At 41.7% G+C, this 16,454-nt stretch overlaps 1 protein-coding gene across 9 annotated transcripts in view; it reads left to right on the forward strand.

The window, feature by feature from the left end:
- The window catches only part of FMNL2 (formin like 2), a 330,828-nt gene that overhangs the window by 280,257 nt on the left and 34,117 nt on the right, over positions 1-16,454 (forward strand). For all 9 annotated transcript variants that reach the window (XR_014829008.1, XM_084998511.1, XM_084998510.1 and 6 more), the window contains exons 10-11: positions 9,097-9,171; positions 14,672-14,782. Coding sequence is in view for 8 of the 9 variants with exons in the window: in XM_084998511.1 (XP_084854637.1) it covers positions 9,097-9,171; positions 14,672-14,782 (186 nt within the window). In the remaining variant the exon portion in view is untranslated. The remainder of the gene's footprint in view (positions 1-9,096; positions 9,172-14,671; positions 14,783-16,454) is intronic.

Here is a 16,454-nt window from a genome sequence, read left to right on the forward strand (position 1 = left end):
AATTACATTTTTTCCCCCACCCTTTCTTCTGTTGCACCATGAGTATCTAGACAAAGTTCTCAATGCTCTCAGCAGGGTCTCCTTGTAAATCTATTCTAAGTTGTGTCTGATAAGCCCAAGCTCCCGATCCCTCCCACTCCCTCCCCCTCCCATCAGGCAGCCACAAGTCTCTTCTCCAAGTCCATGATTTTCTCAGAAAAGTCTTTAAATGTTGGAAAGCTGTCAAGCTCATGGTGGATACAAATTTTCCAAAGTTCTCATTTTTACTTGAAGGCTCAGTTTTTAAACAAATATTATCAGTTGTTGTCTTTGAAGTAAAAGGCTCATTTCATTCATTTTCAAGAAAATAACTTCCAAGTACATGAGTCTAAATAACTAGTTTGTCAGTCTCTCAAAAAGGAAAAAGTGGCTAGTTCATCTTGCAACTAGAGTAATTACAGAAATGCTTTCCCTCAAAACAACCATATGTTAATATGTAATAAGAGTGCTCTATGCAGGCTTCTCATTTTCTCATATAGAATATTAAAAGGTGTGTATCCAGGGGTGGCAGTTTAATGAAGTTAATACTTTTACTTGCATTATCAAGAATATTAAGTGAAACTGGCCTTTAGAAAACCACAGAGACAGCCTGGCTGCGGTAAATACAATGACTACTAGTATAATTGGGTGTCATTGCCTTGATTTGTGTTAAGGCACCAGTAGTTTTATTCACATACTGACGGTTCCTTTTGCACCACCAGTGCAAATGTTAGGCAACATCTTAGTATTACTAGAAAAATAATTTTGACCTCACAGACCCCTCACAGTTTTAGAAGACCCCACTTTAAGACCTGCTGCCCAAGTCTCTTGTCTGCTGTCATCCTGGATGGGGTGGAAGTGGTTACAGGAACTGAGAGCTGAGTCCTCCAGAGGAAGGCCTGGAATTGGGGCAGAGCACTGAAGAAAGTAGAAGAAATATGAAATGAGAGTTAGAAGGGAGCAGTGGACAAACCTTAGGTGTTTGCCTATTTGTGGTCTGAGGTCTTTGTTCTAGCAAACAAAGAGTCCTTGTCTTTAAGGGCTCTGAATTCTTAGCACATCTTTGTTTGACTTAATTTCATTTGTTGTGATTCATGCAGGAGGAGAGCATGGGTTGACGTCTGCCTCTAGAGCAGGTCCAGAGGTCTGTGGTCATAATGCTGCAGGATTTACACAGCTCCTGCCATGTGTTGTTGCCATGGTTTAGTGAACACGTGATGGTCACTAGAAATGTGTCATTGTGTCCCCACCCTTTCCTTTCTTGAGCAAATTGGGTTTGTGTTCAAAGGACAGAATTGAGAGGAAAAATGAATGGAATATAGGATAGTGTTAGGCTTTCTTCTACTGTCAAGGGATCCAGCTGGCAAGTTGTCCCAGAGATGACCAAAGGCTTACATCCTATTTAAAGATCAGATGTTTTAAAGAACTTGAAGGTACTTTGATCTTGCTGTAGCACTAGAAGCCTTGAAAGATCTGTATGCATCCTTACTGATGACTAAGAGATTTGAGTCTTGCATTGAAGCCAGAGATTCAAGCTGGACATTAGGACTATTTATGAAAGATGTCATTGATGAGGAATTGTATTGTGGAGCCTTACTCTCTAGAATTTAATGAAGGTCATCTTTTTTTAGGAGAGTGATAAAAACGCATTTCTCATTTAAGGTGTGGTATGTCAACAAGTCATCCTCTGGGGATTTTACTAGCCCTTTGCGTCTATGTCAGGATTCTTTATTCAGTACAACAAAATATATGCATAGAAAGTAAAACAGTCATCTGGATGCTTTTTGTGCCTTGTGCCAAACATCTGGATATTTGGAAACATCTGGAAAAGCAACTGAAGCTTTCATAGGGGTACTTAACATTATGTGGATGAAGCCTCTGGTTCCTGATCAGATGTCTGCGAGTCCAAGATGGATATAACTGTTTTATGAATTTAGAAGGAGAGGGGGCTGGACCAATTGTAGCCTGCTCAGTTGTTTAGTTTTTGTTTCAGTAGAGTGAGATCAGGTTGTTTCATTTCAGAATGCTTCCATCTGATGAATATTTCCGTATTTAAATTCCAAAGAGACGAAAGAGCCAGCAACAGGTTGGAATAGTCAGTCTCTGTCACAACAGCCATTTGGTGGCTGTGTTTGGAATGTCTGGTCACCCATGGTCGGGGGTGGGAGTAGATAGTAGACACCCACAATCACAGAACAACCTCAGAAAAGTGGTTTTGTTGAGCCATCATGGTGTCAGTAATCTTTAGATTGCTGGTACTCTGGATGGAAGGTAAAAGATGCTTTCACCTAGGACTAACGATGCAATAACTGTTTACTTCATGGAGCCCTGAAAAGAAAACGGAACTTTTGTTCCTGGGCAGACCCTGAGAAGGGGAATCTAAGCAGTCATAATAGATGGTGCCTTTAAAACAGTGCCTTCCTGCAGGGAGCCCTGTGGATCACAGGGGCCCATTGTAAGAAAAGAAAAAGAAAGTATTGAGGCAGGCGCCAGGCAACGGGGCAAGAAGGAAACACTTAAGCAAGGGGCCTTTAATTTTTATATAACTAACCCAGAAGCATGCTTTATAGCCACCTCATAAGTCAGGCCTCAGTCTGGCTGCAGACTTTGTGTAGTGCCCTGGGAGCTGTTGCTGGGGGAAGCCAAAGACAGTCACTGACCTTGATGAGGACTGAGAGGTGGTGGTTCATTTCAACATCTGGCGAGCAAGATAACACTCTTTATTACAGGGCTTTTGTAAAACCACCTTTTTTCTGCTCTTAGCCTTTCGGGAAATCATTCCCTAAACTCTCCCCACCCTTAGAGCGCTTTAAACCACTGCCTCTTTTGCAACTAGGACCCCCAGTTTATCCAAATGGTTTGGGACACTGTTGGGAAATGTTTTTCCCAGATGTTGGAGAATAGGATTGAGTTGTTTTTTGGCAGGAGCTACCCTTTTGCTTCAGCTCCCCTTGCAGTGAAAATGCAAATGCATCTTGCTTGTCTTGGGTGTGGCCCATTTGATCTGGGCAGGGCAGGGTTTATCCGCTTTACCAGTGGTGTGAGCCAGATGCCTTGAGATAGTGCTTTGGCCTTCAGCTGGGTGCTCAGGGCCTGCAGAGCCTAAGTGCTTCTCGCTTAGTTTGGTTTGTGCAGAGCTTCCAGGCCAGTCAGTTTGGGAATATCACTTTATATTACCATGCCTAGGTTAGAATTTGAGAGCTTCAAGATACTGAGTGAGAGAGTTTTTTTTTTTCAAACTTTTATTAGCAATGAAATCTTTCAATGAAACTACCCCCCCCCCCCGCCCAGAAATCTTACCAGGTGACTTGATATAATAAAGCAGAGTTGGATAAATGAAGATAGAGGTCTCAAGACCTTATTTGTGCTTTTCCTGTTCCCGCCAGGGCCCCCAGCCCTGGTGCTCCCCGCCCATGTTTGAATCATCCCAAGCTTTCCTCTGTAACTCTTTTGGCTTTCTAGAAAAGGGTTTGTAAAACCAATAGTATAATCTAAGACTCTCAAATCAATGGATATGAGAACCAAATTCCAGGGAGGTTTACTGAATTGCCCAAGCTCACAGCAAAGTGGTGGTGGGGCTGTGACTTATAACCTAGGTTTTATGTCCCTCTTTTGAATATGCCACATTGACCCATTTCTGCCCTCCTTATCTCATCATCCCCACCAGTGTTAGAGCTGAAAAGTGCACAGGACTGGATGTGTTAGGCAGGACCCCACAGGGATGGGTGGATGGGTGCCAGTGTTCACAGACAAGTCTGTGGTACAGGATCAATCCAAGCCTGAGTGTGTTTTTTTGTTTTTATCTTTCTATGGCCACATCTGCAGCATGGAAGTTCCCAGGCTAGGGGTTGAATTGGAGCTGCAGCTGCAGGCTTATGCCACAGCCACAGCAACACCAGATCCTTAACCCACTGAGTGAGGCCAGGGATCGAACCCACATACTCATGGATACTACATCTGGTTCTTAACCCGGTGAGCAATAATGGGAACTCCCTAGCCTGAGTGTTTTCACTTTACACAGTGTTAATCAGGGTCAATGAATTTATTCACATGAGACTGATTTATAAGTGATTTGTATATGAAGATACCTCTTAAGTTAACGGGTAGAGTATATGCTTTTCCAGAACATGTGCTTTTTTTCTCCCTAGTTGGCTTACTTTTGATAGTCCTGGCTGCCAGCAGTGGAAGGCTAGTTCCTGATGGATCAGGTGCCTCTCTAGTCTCTGTTCAGCCTGCCTATGACTGTTTCTCTCTAATTCACTCCTTACCCTACCTGCTTCAAAGGCCTTTTGTTTTTGATAGAGGATATCAATGTCAAAGCTAATGGGAGAATGAGAAATGCCAGTGACTATAGAAAAGTCAAGAAATAACAGATTTCAGTTGCGATAGTACAGATGTTTTACTTGAAAGTTTTCGTATATCGTCTGGACTTTGTTGGCAGATGGAAGTTGTGTGAAGCAGGTTAGAATGTGCAGTAATATATACATGCAATCATGTGCCTGGCCCTCCTATATGTTTCGATGGAGCCCCTTGAGAACATCCCCACAAAGGCCGTTGGGTAGATTCAGTGTCTTGTTCCTTTCATCCTCATCAGTTTTCTCAACGAGGCCAGTTTCAAAGGACAGAAGAGGCATTTACCATGATGATTTTATTTGAACCAAGCGTGTGGAGGTGGTCCAGATGTGAGCTGTATGAATTGAGACAACCTTCCTTTGATGTGGGATGAGACCAACCTTCCCCAAACATATCTTACCATTTCCTGTGGGATTGTAGCATACACTGGTTTAATGATTGCTCAAGTAATATGGAAACAAATGTGAGTCTGGCTTGCACGCTTCCTTTTTTTTCCCAGCAGAAATGAAGGGAGCCTCGGGATCCATGCTGTTCCTATGCAGCAGTGTCAGAAAGTACCACTCTGAATTCATTAGTTGAGATTGATGGCAGAGCTGTCTGTCCAAATCTTTCCAGAGAGGGTCTTGGTGGAGCTGACCAGGAGGGGCTCTTACTATTTCTTACAGTGGATGAGGAGCATGGTCAGTCTTTCAAGGTTTCCCCAGCCTGGCATCTGTGTTGTTTTATGCATTTGGATCATTGTCACCAAGTTCATAGGTGCTGTAAATTGGAAGACATTTAAGTCTATTTTTAAAGATTAAAGGTATTGAATACTCTGTTTTATAATGCAGATATTCTCAGCATGGATTTGTCTGTTGACAGGATGAGAGATTTCTAGGAGTTACTGTTGTGGCTCAGAGGCAACAAACCCGGCTAGTAACCATGAGGACGCAGATTTGATCCCCGGCCTCACTCAGTGGATTAAAGATCTGGCATTGCCATGAGCTGTGGTGAAGGTCGCAGACTCGGCTCAGATCCTCAGTTGCTGTGGCTGTGGTGTAGACTGGCAGCTGCAGCTCTGATTCAACCCCTAGCCTGGGAACCTTCATATGCTGCAAGTGAGGCCCTAAAAAGCAAAAACTTTAAAAAAATTTTTTAAAAAGAGGGATTTCTAAAGAAAGACATATATCCAGGGCTTCTCTTAATGTCTTTTTCACTCTTATCTATCAGGACTCTTAGTATAGTGATCTGGGGATCTTTATTCAGCTTGAAATTAATTAAATATTACTTATTCTGTATTTGATGCCATCTCTTTTTATTAATAATCTGAGTAGCTTTCTTGCTGTCTGCATATGCTTTCCTCAAGCCATGTAAAATCTATTTTCTTTAATGTCCTGGACACAATACCTAATTATTTTGGGAGTTAGCTTATAATTAATGGTACCTATGCAGGAACACTGAGCCATTACCTGCCACATTCCTATGATACCCAGTTACAGTAACTGTGTTGGTTTTTTGAGTAGTTAATTGGAAGTTGAATGAGTTGTAGAGTTAATGATGTAGCTATCCAGTTTACAGTTTGTAGTCAGAAAGTCTGAGGATTTAATCAGCTAGTCTAATGACATATATGCCACTGGTTCCCAAATGTTGGTCCAACAATTATGAGTACTTTTTAAAAACATGAATTCCTGGTTCTATCAGTGGAGACTCTCATTCAGTCAGTACTGATTTTTACTCTAGGAATCATCCATTTTTAGAAGTTCCGTGGGAGATTGTAGTGCACAGACATCAAGTGCTTGCCTGATGGGATGATTACAGCTTTGCATAATAGCATTTTTCATCTCTGTTGGTGTCTTAGCTAATTCTGGAATGCCTTCACTATTGTCTTAAATGAGCATTCTGGGCTCTGTGGGAGAAGGAACAAGGCTGGCAGTTGGGGACCTGATTCTAGCCTCTGCATTAACGTTTCATCGAGTCGGGGTTATTTGTGCCGTCTGGGTGTCAGTCTCATTCATAAATTGAGGGCACCAGATTCCTCAAGGTACTTTGCGGATTCCTGACATTCTTTGGTTTGAAAGGTTTTGCCCTCCTAGGAATTGTGTTCATCATCTCTGTTCACGCTGGCTACTGCCTCTTCTAGCTCAGTGAATGCCTAGCCACTCAACAGAACATTCATCACAGCCTGCTTCTCAGAAAAGCTAGTAGCTATCCTCAGGTCCAGAACCATTTCTCCTCTTTTCTTTTGTCCCTGCCTGCCTCTCAAAACAGATTGAAGTCAACTGTCCTGATGGGAAACAAGTTGTTATATTGAGGTTTCTCTTCAAGAAAACGGACCCTTTCTATACCAAGCCTTGGGAGTATTCACTCTTTGGGCTTTTTCCCTCCCTCTCTTCCTCCCTTCCTTCCTTTCTTTTTGGCAGTCTAGGGAGACTTGTGCCTTTGGGCTCAAGGTGTGAGTGAAGTCATGGTCTAAGGAGCTGGTCCTGCCCTGGCACACCCCATTCACCAAGCCATTGTTTGCAGGAACTTACAGCATATTCTCTAGAGGGACTGATGGGGGCCAGGGGCAGAACATGGCATCCTTTAAATCTCTGGTTCTTAGTCTTTGCAGGGCATTGAAATAGGCCATAGTGCTTTTCAAATTGTATGCAACCATGTCACTCCTCGCCCCACCTGGGCCTCCTGAATCAGGCTCTATAGGATGGGGTCTGACACACATTTTTCGAAAGCTCTATTTTAATGGCTGTACCGATGGCACATGAAAGTTTCCAGGCCAGGGACCGAATCTGAGCTGCAGCTGCAGCAGTGCCGCATCCTCTAACCCAGTGCACCAGACCTGTGCCTCCACAGCAACCCAAGCTGCTGCAGTCAGGTTCCTTAACCCACTGTTCCATAGCGGGAACTCCTTAAAGGCTTTTCTTTAAACTCTCCCTTCTGAAGCCTCCTTCCCTTAACCTCCAGACTGGGCCCATGTACTGTTCCTCTGTCTTCTCTAATTCTCTTTTGTTAAGACGGGTATAGGAAAATGGGGAGTTGTCATCAGAATAGAGTAAACTGTGGTCTGAGTCTGGAAGGTTGCTCATCTTAATTTTCTCAGCACTTGGGAAACTGCCACTAAAGATTTACTCTAGTCCCTGTCCGCAGTGGTCTTGATGATTTTGTTTTACTCTAAAACATCGTGGGGAGTGGTAGTAAGTCATGCACCCCTTCTGTTAAGGATATTTTAACATAATTTATTTATCCTCTCTATTCAGTGCATTTAACAAATACTGAGGATTTACAGTGTGCTAAGGAAGAATTGTTCTAGATGCTGAGGATAGAATAGTGAAAAATAAAATAAAATTCTGCCTTTATTGGACATTCTCTTCACCAAAATATATTTGTGTTGTATGTACATACACATAGGGAATTTTTTTTTTTTTTTTACAGCCACACTCCCAGCATATGGAAGCTTTCAGACTAGGGGTCAAATCAGAGCTACAGCTGCCAACCTATGGGCACAGCAATAGGAGATCCGAGCCGCATCTGCAACCTACACCACAGCTCACAGCAACGCCAGATCCTTAATCTACTGAGCAAGGCCAGAGATCGAACCTACATCCTCATGGTTACTAGTCAGGTTCATTACTGCTGAGCCACAGTGGGAAGTCCCACATGGAATTTAAAATGGCAGAATTAAATGATTGCATTATAGCATTTTGAATATCATTTTAGGAGAAATCTTTAGGATTTAGGGTTAGCCTCTGTATTCCTAAGATCACAAAGGGAATCAGAACATTTAGTTAAACATGTTGAAACCTGGATTAAATTCCCAAAATCTTAAGACCAGAGACTGTATTTTACCAACACAACAAGTAGTCCCGGGGTGTTCGGGTCAATATTTTCTGAAGGTGGAATGAATAAACCAGTGGGTTTAGGACTTTTCTCCCAAAAAGGTAGACAGGGACACTGAAAGAATTAAAGTCCATCCTTTGATTTAGGGCATAAGTATCCAGACAGGGTTTTTTCTTGGTTCAAATCTTTCTTTGATTCTGTGTTTTTAATGTCATGTCTTTAATTCGATGTGTATACAGAAAGAATACTTTGGGGCCTTGGAGTTCACAGTATTATATCTGCTTATTTTGCCTGTTTAGTGAAAGCATGAATTGGAGCTGAATGTGTGTCTTTCAGTCCTCTGGAGTACTACTTCACAAATTACTGCAGATTTCTATGTTCACCTTGAATGAATTACTAGCTTCCTAAAGTTTTTGTGTTGCAGTTTATGCTTAAAATTATTTGATTCGGTCAGACATGATGTGAACATTTTGAATCGCTTCTCAGGAAATTTAAATACAAAATCATTAAAATCTTTTAGCATGTCTGTTTCAAAAGTACTTTTGTAAAAAGGAAAAGTGGTCGCTTTTTTTTTTTTTTTAAACCATAAGCAATATTCTGGGCTTCTGAATCCCAGATAAAAGGATTGGTGGGACAAAGATAACCAACCAGTGAAAGAAGAGCACATTTGGTATGGATTTGAAAATATCAAGAGAACATGTAAGAGAAATCTGGGGTCTGCTTTGGTCCTGGCTCACATTGCTATGTGTGCATTAACTAGTTTAGAAGGGAAGTAAGAGAGGAGGGAGAGAGTGTGTGAGAGGGGAAAAAAATAGATGTTCTGGAAATATTGTTAACGCTGAAATTTCTGCATCTAATTTTGGAGTGCTTGTGTTTGGAATTTCACATGCACAATGATAATGTGTGTTTCAGGTTTGTGGAGAAAAACAACGCTTTGAGAAGTTGATGGAACATTTCAGGAATGAGGACAATAACATAGATTTTATGGTGAGTTATTTCAGTACTACATTCAATAAAGTAAACTCAGTTTTAGCAGTTATTTCCTAAATCCGTGTGTATTTATATACTACAGATACATATGTATGCATTTGTTACAAAGGATAGGGAATTGAGTATAATATGCTCTAGATCCAATCTAGACTGGCCATCTTACACTGTATTTTACCTTTATGGTATTTATTTGTAGTTTGTTCTTTGCATACATACTATAGTAAAGGCCACAGGTATTGATTATAGTACTTTTGTACTATTTTGAACATTGCAAGGGGTGGAGAGCACCAACCCACCCCACGGTGGAAACTGTCTATTAGCTTAGAGTTGACTCTCTAGTTATCCGCAGATTCAGCTGACAGTGGATTGTGTAGTATTTACTGTTGAAAAAAATTCAAGAAGTTCCCATTGTGGCTCAGCTGGTTAAGAACCCAACATAGTGTCTGTGAGGATGCGGGTTCGATCCCTGGCCTCGCTCAGTGGGTTAAGGATCTGGTGTGGCTGTGGCTGTGGCATCAGCTGCAGCTCTGATTTGACCCCTAGCCTTGGAACTTATATATGCCACAGGTGTAGCCCTAAAAAAAAGGAAAAAGAAAAAAATTCAAGTGTGAGTGGACCTGCCCAGTTCAAAATCTATGTTGTTCAAGGGTAAACTATATTTATGCACAAAAAAAAGAGGGGGAGGTGGGAGTGGAGTAAAGCCATGCATTTGGAAAAGGAAGCTCACCCGGCACAGATGGCTGTGATAGCCAGCTTTAGCTGTCAGTAGTGCTGCATGAGAATCATTAAAGTAGAAACCCAGAATGTTGACCATTTTGCCTTTTGCACACCTCAGCCAGTGGCCTTCCTCAGACTGTATCCTCAAAGACTAAAGTGCTTTGGTTTGTAGAATTGACTGAGTGAATACACAGCAGTGACTTTTTTTCCTCCCTTGATTTCCTGCTCTAGTAAGCCTGGGTCATACTGCAGGTCTCCTTAGCAGGGTAAAGACATGTGGTTCAGCAGCAAGACCGTCTTCTTCAAGTACAAAAAGCAAAGAGTTTGAGCACTTCTGAATTCATGTACCTAAATCTTAACCCTAGACTGTAGATGGAATCTACTATAGAGAATCTCCAGAGCCAGATTATCCTGGAGTGCAGCCAGATCTGCATTCTTTGACCCATTCCAATTGACTTGGGAACTTCTGAACCCAGGTGTACTTGGGCTTAATTTCCCAGGTCACTGCTATCCTGGAGCAGATATCCCATTCAGTTCTTCCATTGTCAAGTCTTCTAAAGCCTTCAGTGACTATAAAACAATGGAACATAGCTTTGTAGATTACTGACCCTTTTATATGAAAAATATTTTCTGGGTCCTCAAATTTTACCTACATCCTGGTCTCCGCCTCTTCTGAAATCCGTATTGGTTGAAATCTCTTACAGCGCTTTTCTCTTCCATAAAGCATATGTATACATGCTTTTTAAAAAGGTAAAAAAATAAATTTGAAACAAGGGGTACTTTTACCTTGCCTTTTTAATTCTTGTTATTTTGAAACATTTGCACTGGTGACAAATAGGTAAAGAAGTTGTGCTCTGGCTCATTTGACCAGGTTCTTTTCTCTGCCTTCGTAGGGGGAACTTATTTGTTCCTTTAGAGCTGAGGTTGCAAAGTGGAGGCTCCCAGGCTGAAACCAATATACAGGCTTGTGAGTTTAGGCTGACAGTGATGTCCTTTCATTTAAAAATTTGGAGGAGTTCCCTCAGTGGTGCAACAGGATCAGCAGTGTCTCTGGAGTGCTAGGATGCAGGTTCAATCCCTAGCCCATCACAGTGGGTTAAGGATCTGCAGCTTGGATCTGATCCTTGGTAAGGGAACTCCATATGCCATGAGGTGGCCAAAAAAGAAAAAAGTATTTGGAAATTGGAAATTGTACCTAATAATACAGATTTCTGATTTTCTTAAAAACAAAAATATTTGGAGTTCCCCTCGTGGTGCAGTGGAAACAAACCCGACTAGGAACCATGAGGTTGCGGGTCCAATCCTTGGCCTTGCTCCAGTGGGTTAAGGATGTGGCCCATTGCCCTGAGTTGTGACCTAGGTCACATATGCCATGTGTATGGCCCTAAAAAGCAAAAAAAAAAAAAAAAAGAAAAAGAAAAAGTCTGGTAATGCTAGGTTCTACTTATTTACTTCTTTTTTTTTGGCCTGGCCCACAGCATACAGAAATTCCTGAGTTCCTGGCCTGAGATCAAACCTGAGCCACATCAGTGACAATGCCAGATCCTTAACCCATTAGGCCACCAGGGAACTCTGCTAGGCTCCTCTTCTTACAGAGTATCAGCAGCTGGTGCCGTGTAGTCCCTATTGCTTAAGTCCGAAGATATCCTTTCCAGTTTGTCACATTCCACACTATTCCCTATTGTGTTACACATAGCCCCCTTCACTTGTTTGTCATACTTACCAGATCTCTCTGCCATTTGAGCTTCTACTGAAGATACCATGTTGTTAAGCCCTTTTGAACACCTATGCTGTTGACAAATGACAGCATGTTTCCTGTCAGTTCATTTATTCAAATGCATTGGGGACCTTATTTAGGGGCTGCTGGTATATGGGTATATGCTCAATTCATGTGCCATCCAGAAAATAGTTGCCTTGTAGGCATATTAAAAAACTCAATGGATCATTTAGACCTGCTTTCAGAAGAGAAATGGAAAGATGCCAGAATCCAACTTTTTTTTTTCCAGAAAATGAGGCTTTTCATAAACTGTCTTGAGAATGCACTTAAGCTGCACAACCTCCCAAACAACATATTCCTTTGTAAAACATAATATAAAGTCTTTGAATGTGGCACAGGACCTTTGTATATATCTTTTTTGTGGGCAAAAGAAACAAAAAAGTGACATAGTCTTTTTTAGCTCATTTAATCACAGCACCTGAGGTCATTTTGAGTAACTTGCAGTAGAGTCCCCATGTAACCTAGAGAGTTTATACATCCTCCAGAGATACCCAGTGTATAACATTTACTCAGAGAGGAATCTAACTGGATAAAAACAGTTCCAACAAGATAGAGGAAGTGTGGGAGGCCCTCCTGTAGCTCAGCGGTTAACAAACCTGACTAGTATCAATGAGGATGTGGGTTCGATCCCTGGCCGAGCACAATGGGTTAAGGATCCAGTGCAGTGGTGAGCTATGGTGTAGGGTGCAGATCTGGCTCAAATCCTACATTGCAGTGGCTGTGGGGTAGGCTGATGGCTGTAGCTCCGATTCATCCCCTAGCCTGGGAACTTCCATATGCTTCCGGTGTGACCCTAAAAAGACCAAAAAATAAATAAATAAATAAAATAAAGATGAAGTGTGGTTTGGGGGCGGGAGAGGAAGACTGAGGCAGTTTTCAGAATAAATGTGACTCTGAGTCCCTCAACCATTATACCTCCTGCAAGAGTCTCCATGTAACCATAGAGGGAAAGCAGTGTGAGAGTTTTTCACTGTAAAGTGTCCCTATTGAAAGTAAAATCTAGGGAGTTCCCTTCCTGGCTCAGTGGTTAACAAATCCAACTAGGAACCATGAGGTTGCAGGTTCAATCCCTGGCCTTGCTCAGTGGGTTAAGGATCTGGTGTTACCGTGAGCTGTGGTATAGGTCGCAGACATGGCTTGGATCCTGAGTTGCTGTGGCTCTGGTGTAGGCCAGCGGCTACAGCTCTGATTAGATCCCTAGCCTGGGAACCTCCATATGCCGTGGGTGCGGCCCTAGAAAAGGCAAAAAAAAAAAAAAAAAAAAAAAGTAAAATCTATATGTTAAACTCTATTCTGATATTTACTAAACCGGGGACGGGTTTTCTCTGTGGCAGAGCAGAGCCATCGATGCAGTTACAGGGAGAAACTGGCAAATCCAGGGCTTTTATGGTATGGACACTGGTTGATTATTTAAAATGGAAAGATAGGTCAAAAGTTCTGTTACTATCCTGATGCTGAGGCCCGCAGTGAAGTTTTTAGAAGTAATTACTTTGTGATGTGATTGCAGGTGATTTAAATATTCTTCATTGTAATAATTTTCACATTTTCTATGATGTGCCTATAAAAACATACAATTTGTTCTCTATGCCAATAAGATTTTTTTAAAAATACCTTTACTGAGATGTAATTAACATACCTTCCAGCCTACACATCTAAAGTGTACAGTAGGTCCAATTGTGGCTCAGAGGGTTAAGGACCCAGTGTAGTCTCTATGAGGATAGGGGTTTGATGCCTGGCCTCTCTCAATGGGTTAAGGATCTGACATTGCTGCAAGCTGCGGTGTAGGTTGCAGATGCAGTTTGGATCCAGCGTTGCTGTGGCTGTGGTGTAGGCCGGCAGCTGCAGTTCTAATTTGACCACTAGTCCAGGAACTTCCATATGACACAGTTGTGGCTGTAAAAATAAAATAATAGTAGTAATAAATTGTACGGTTCGATGCATTTTTAGTGTATTTGGAGGGTTGTGCAATCACCACTGTGGTCTAAGAACACTTTGTTGGCTGCTCCCCACACAAGAATTCTGTACCCATTAGCAGTCGTTTTTCCCACCCCCAGTCCTAGACTGTCCATTTCTACAGATGTTCCCATTCTGGATATTTCACATAAATGGAATCATCATATGTGTGGCCTTTAGTGACTGACTTTTTTCATGTAGCCTAGTGTTTTCAAGTTCATCCATGTTGTAGCATGTGTCAGTATTTCATTCATTTTTATTGTTGAACAGTATTCCGCTACATGGATATATCACCTTTCTTAATCCTTCATTTCATGTGCATTGGGGTTTTCCTCCCACTTTTTGGTTATTTTGATACTATGAACATTTGTGTACATATTTTCCTATGGACCTATGTTTTCATTTCTCTTGGATATTTTCCTAGGAGTGGGGTTGCCGGGTCACATGGTGACTCTGAATAACATTTTGAGGAACTGTCAAGCTTTTCAGAGTGGCTGCTTTATATCCCCACTGGCAGTCTGAATGAGGCTCCAGTTTGTCTACATCCTTGCCAACACTTGTTATTGTCTTTCTTTTTGATTATATCATCTTAGTGGATGTGAAGTAGTAGTATGTTATTGTGGTACCTCTATAAGTTTTGATTTTTTTTTTTTTGCCCTCCCCCTTTTTTTTTTAACAGCTGCACCTGCAGAGTGTAGAAGTTCCTAGGCTAGGCCTGTGCTACAGCCATGGTAATGCCAGATCTGAGCTGCATCTGTGACCTATGCCACAGCTTTCAGCAATGCCAGATCCTTAAACCACTGAGTGAGGCCAGGAATTGAACCCACATCCTCACAGAGACAAAATTAGGTCCTTAATCCTCTGAGCCACAAGGGGAACGCTGACTTTTGAATTTGTGAAAGTTATAAAATATTTTTACAGTCCCAGCAAAATGAAAGAAAAGGAAATTGGTAAATGAGCTTAGATTGTGAAATTTCAAAGTACATGCCTAAGATTCAACTGAGAAAACAAGTTTTGAGCCCATCTAACCTGTTGGCAATTGCTTTTCAGGTGGCCTCTATGCAGTTTATTAATATTGTAGTGCATTCAGTAGAAGACATGAATTTCAGAGTTCACCTCCAATACGAATTTACCAAGTTGGGCCTGGATGAATACTTGGATGTAAGTATAGATGTAACCTTTGGTTCCACTATGAGATTTGACTTATTGCCTACCCTCAAAGATGCACTTCCGTAATGACCAAAGAATGCTTAGAGCTCTAGGCAGTCAGATGCTATAGTGCTAGTTAAAAAAAAAAAAAACAAAAAAAAAACAATCTGAGTGATGCAATCTGCCAGAAAAGCTGGATTCTTGCAGACTTCCTGGGACCACACATTGTCCTCTGCCAGCAGCCATTTAGTCCTGGAGTCAGATAACCTCTTGTGGCCTTGCTACAGTTTTCCTCTGCTTTTGAGCTCCATCTGGGTCAGGTCTTGCTGCACCCTCATCCGGGCTGTTGGGCAACATGCTTTCTTGGTTACTCTTGGGACTCCATCTGGTCAGGGAAAGTCAAACCAGGACTGCCAAGGAGTGATGAATAAATGCTTAGAGCATCAAAAAATAATAATAATAATAATAATGAGGAAACAGACACTAGAGGCTTCCTCATGTTGCTGTTAAATTCTGTTTAAAGCGTTTGTGGATTTAGAAATTCTACTTTTGAGTCCTTGGGACTGGGTTGGTCTAAAGTTTCTCTTTCTCTCACTCCCTTGTGGAAGTGCTCAGCCAGTTCACTGAAATTCTTTGGCTAAGAAACAAAGTTGATGTGATTATCATAAATGGACTTAAGTACTTTGTGCACCCAGGATGTACCCTTGACTCTTGAGCAGTTTTTCCTTGTAAAAGAATGATCCACTTGCTCTGTGTAGGCCAGCGGCTACAGCTCCAATTAGATCCCTAGCCTGGGAACCTCCATATGCTATGGGAGCGGCCCTAGAAATGGCAAAAAGACAATCAATCAATCAATCAATCAGTCACAATAAAGTAATTATTAAAAAAAAATGATCCACTTGAGTTTGAAAGACCACTCGTGATAGGTCGAGAATTGTGGACCTCATTTCAAGGCTGTTTCTAACTACGAAGAAAATAGAAGTACTTCCCTCTCCAGAGTTCACCTGCCCATCTTTGAGTGAAGCCAGGGAATTACATAGACTGTACTCTCCATTTATTGCAAAGTGGAGTCATGGAGTTGGTTACTCTTGAACTCATGGCCTTGTTTATCAGACCAGCTGGGCCGCCCTTAGGGTAGACTGGCCTAATGTTGTCTAAAGACTCTGCTCAGGTAGAGCCATGATAGATTTCCATTGAAAAGCTTTGTCTGAATTGCTCTCCTGTTTAAAGACCCACCAATATCTTAGACAGAATGTTGGATTCAAAAGCTTTTTCCTGCTTTGAAATCAAGGTTTGTCTATCCCATTTCTCCACATGCTCGGACAGTAGCAGTATTTGAATAAAAATGGGGGGTATTATCCCAAATGATATTTTGGGTTCAGGTTTGTGATGGCTACAGAGCTCATTTCATTTCAGGGACCAGGACACCATGACAAGTAGTAACATCAGTGCCTGTTAATTCATCGTGGATCTTGTGAAATGTCCTGTTAAGCATTCATTTTCTTTTCTAGACTTTGCCCTTTTTCAGAAATCTTTTTTGGTTCTGACTCATAAACTGAGATGGAACATACTCTCTTCAAAAGGGCTAAGATGGAGAATTCTAGATAAGACATAGGAGAAAATCTGTTCTCCTCAGAATTTATTTGTAGAGCAGAATGCCTCTTAAAAAGTTTAAGATTTCCCC

This window comes from Sus scrofa, chromosome 15 (genome assembly GCF_054392235.1).
Source record: "Sus scrofa isolate SSC_HxYL_T2T_F1_AM1 chromosome 15, Sscrofa_HxYL_maternal_Yorkshire_Landrace_v2.0, whole genome shotgun sequence".
Lineage (NCBI taxonomy): Eukaryota > Metazoa > Chordata > Mammalia > Artiodactyla > Suidae > Sus > Sus scrofa.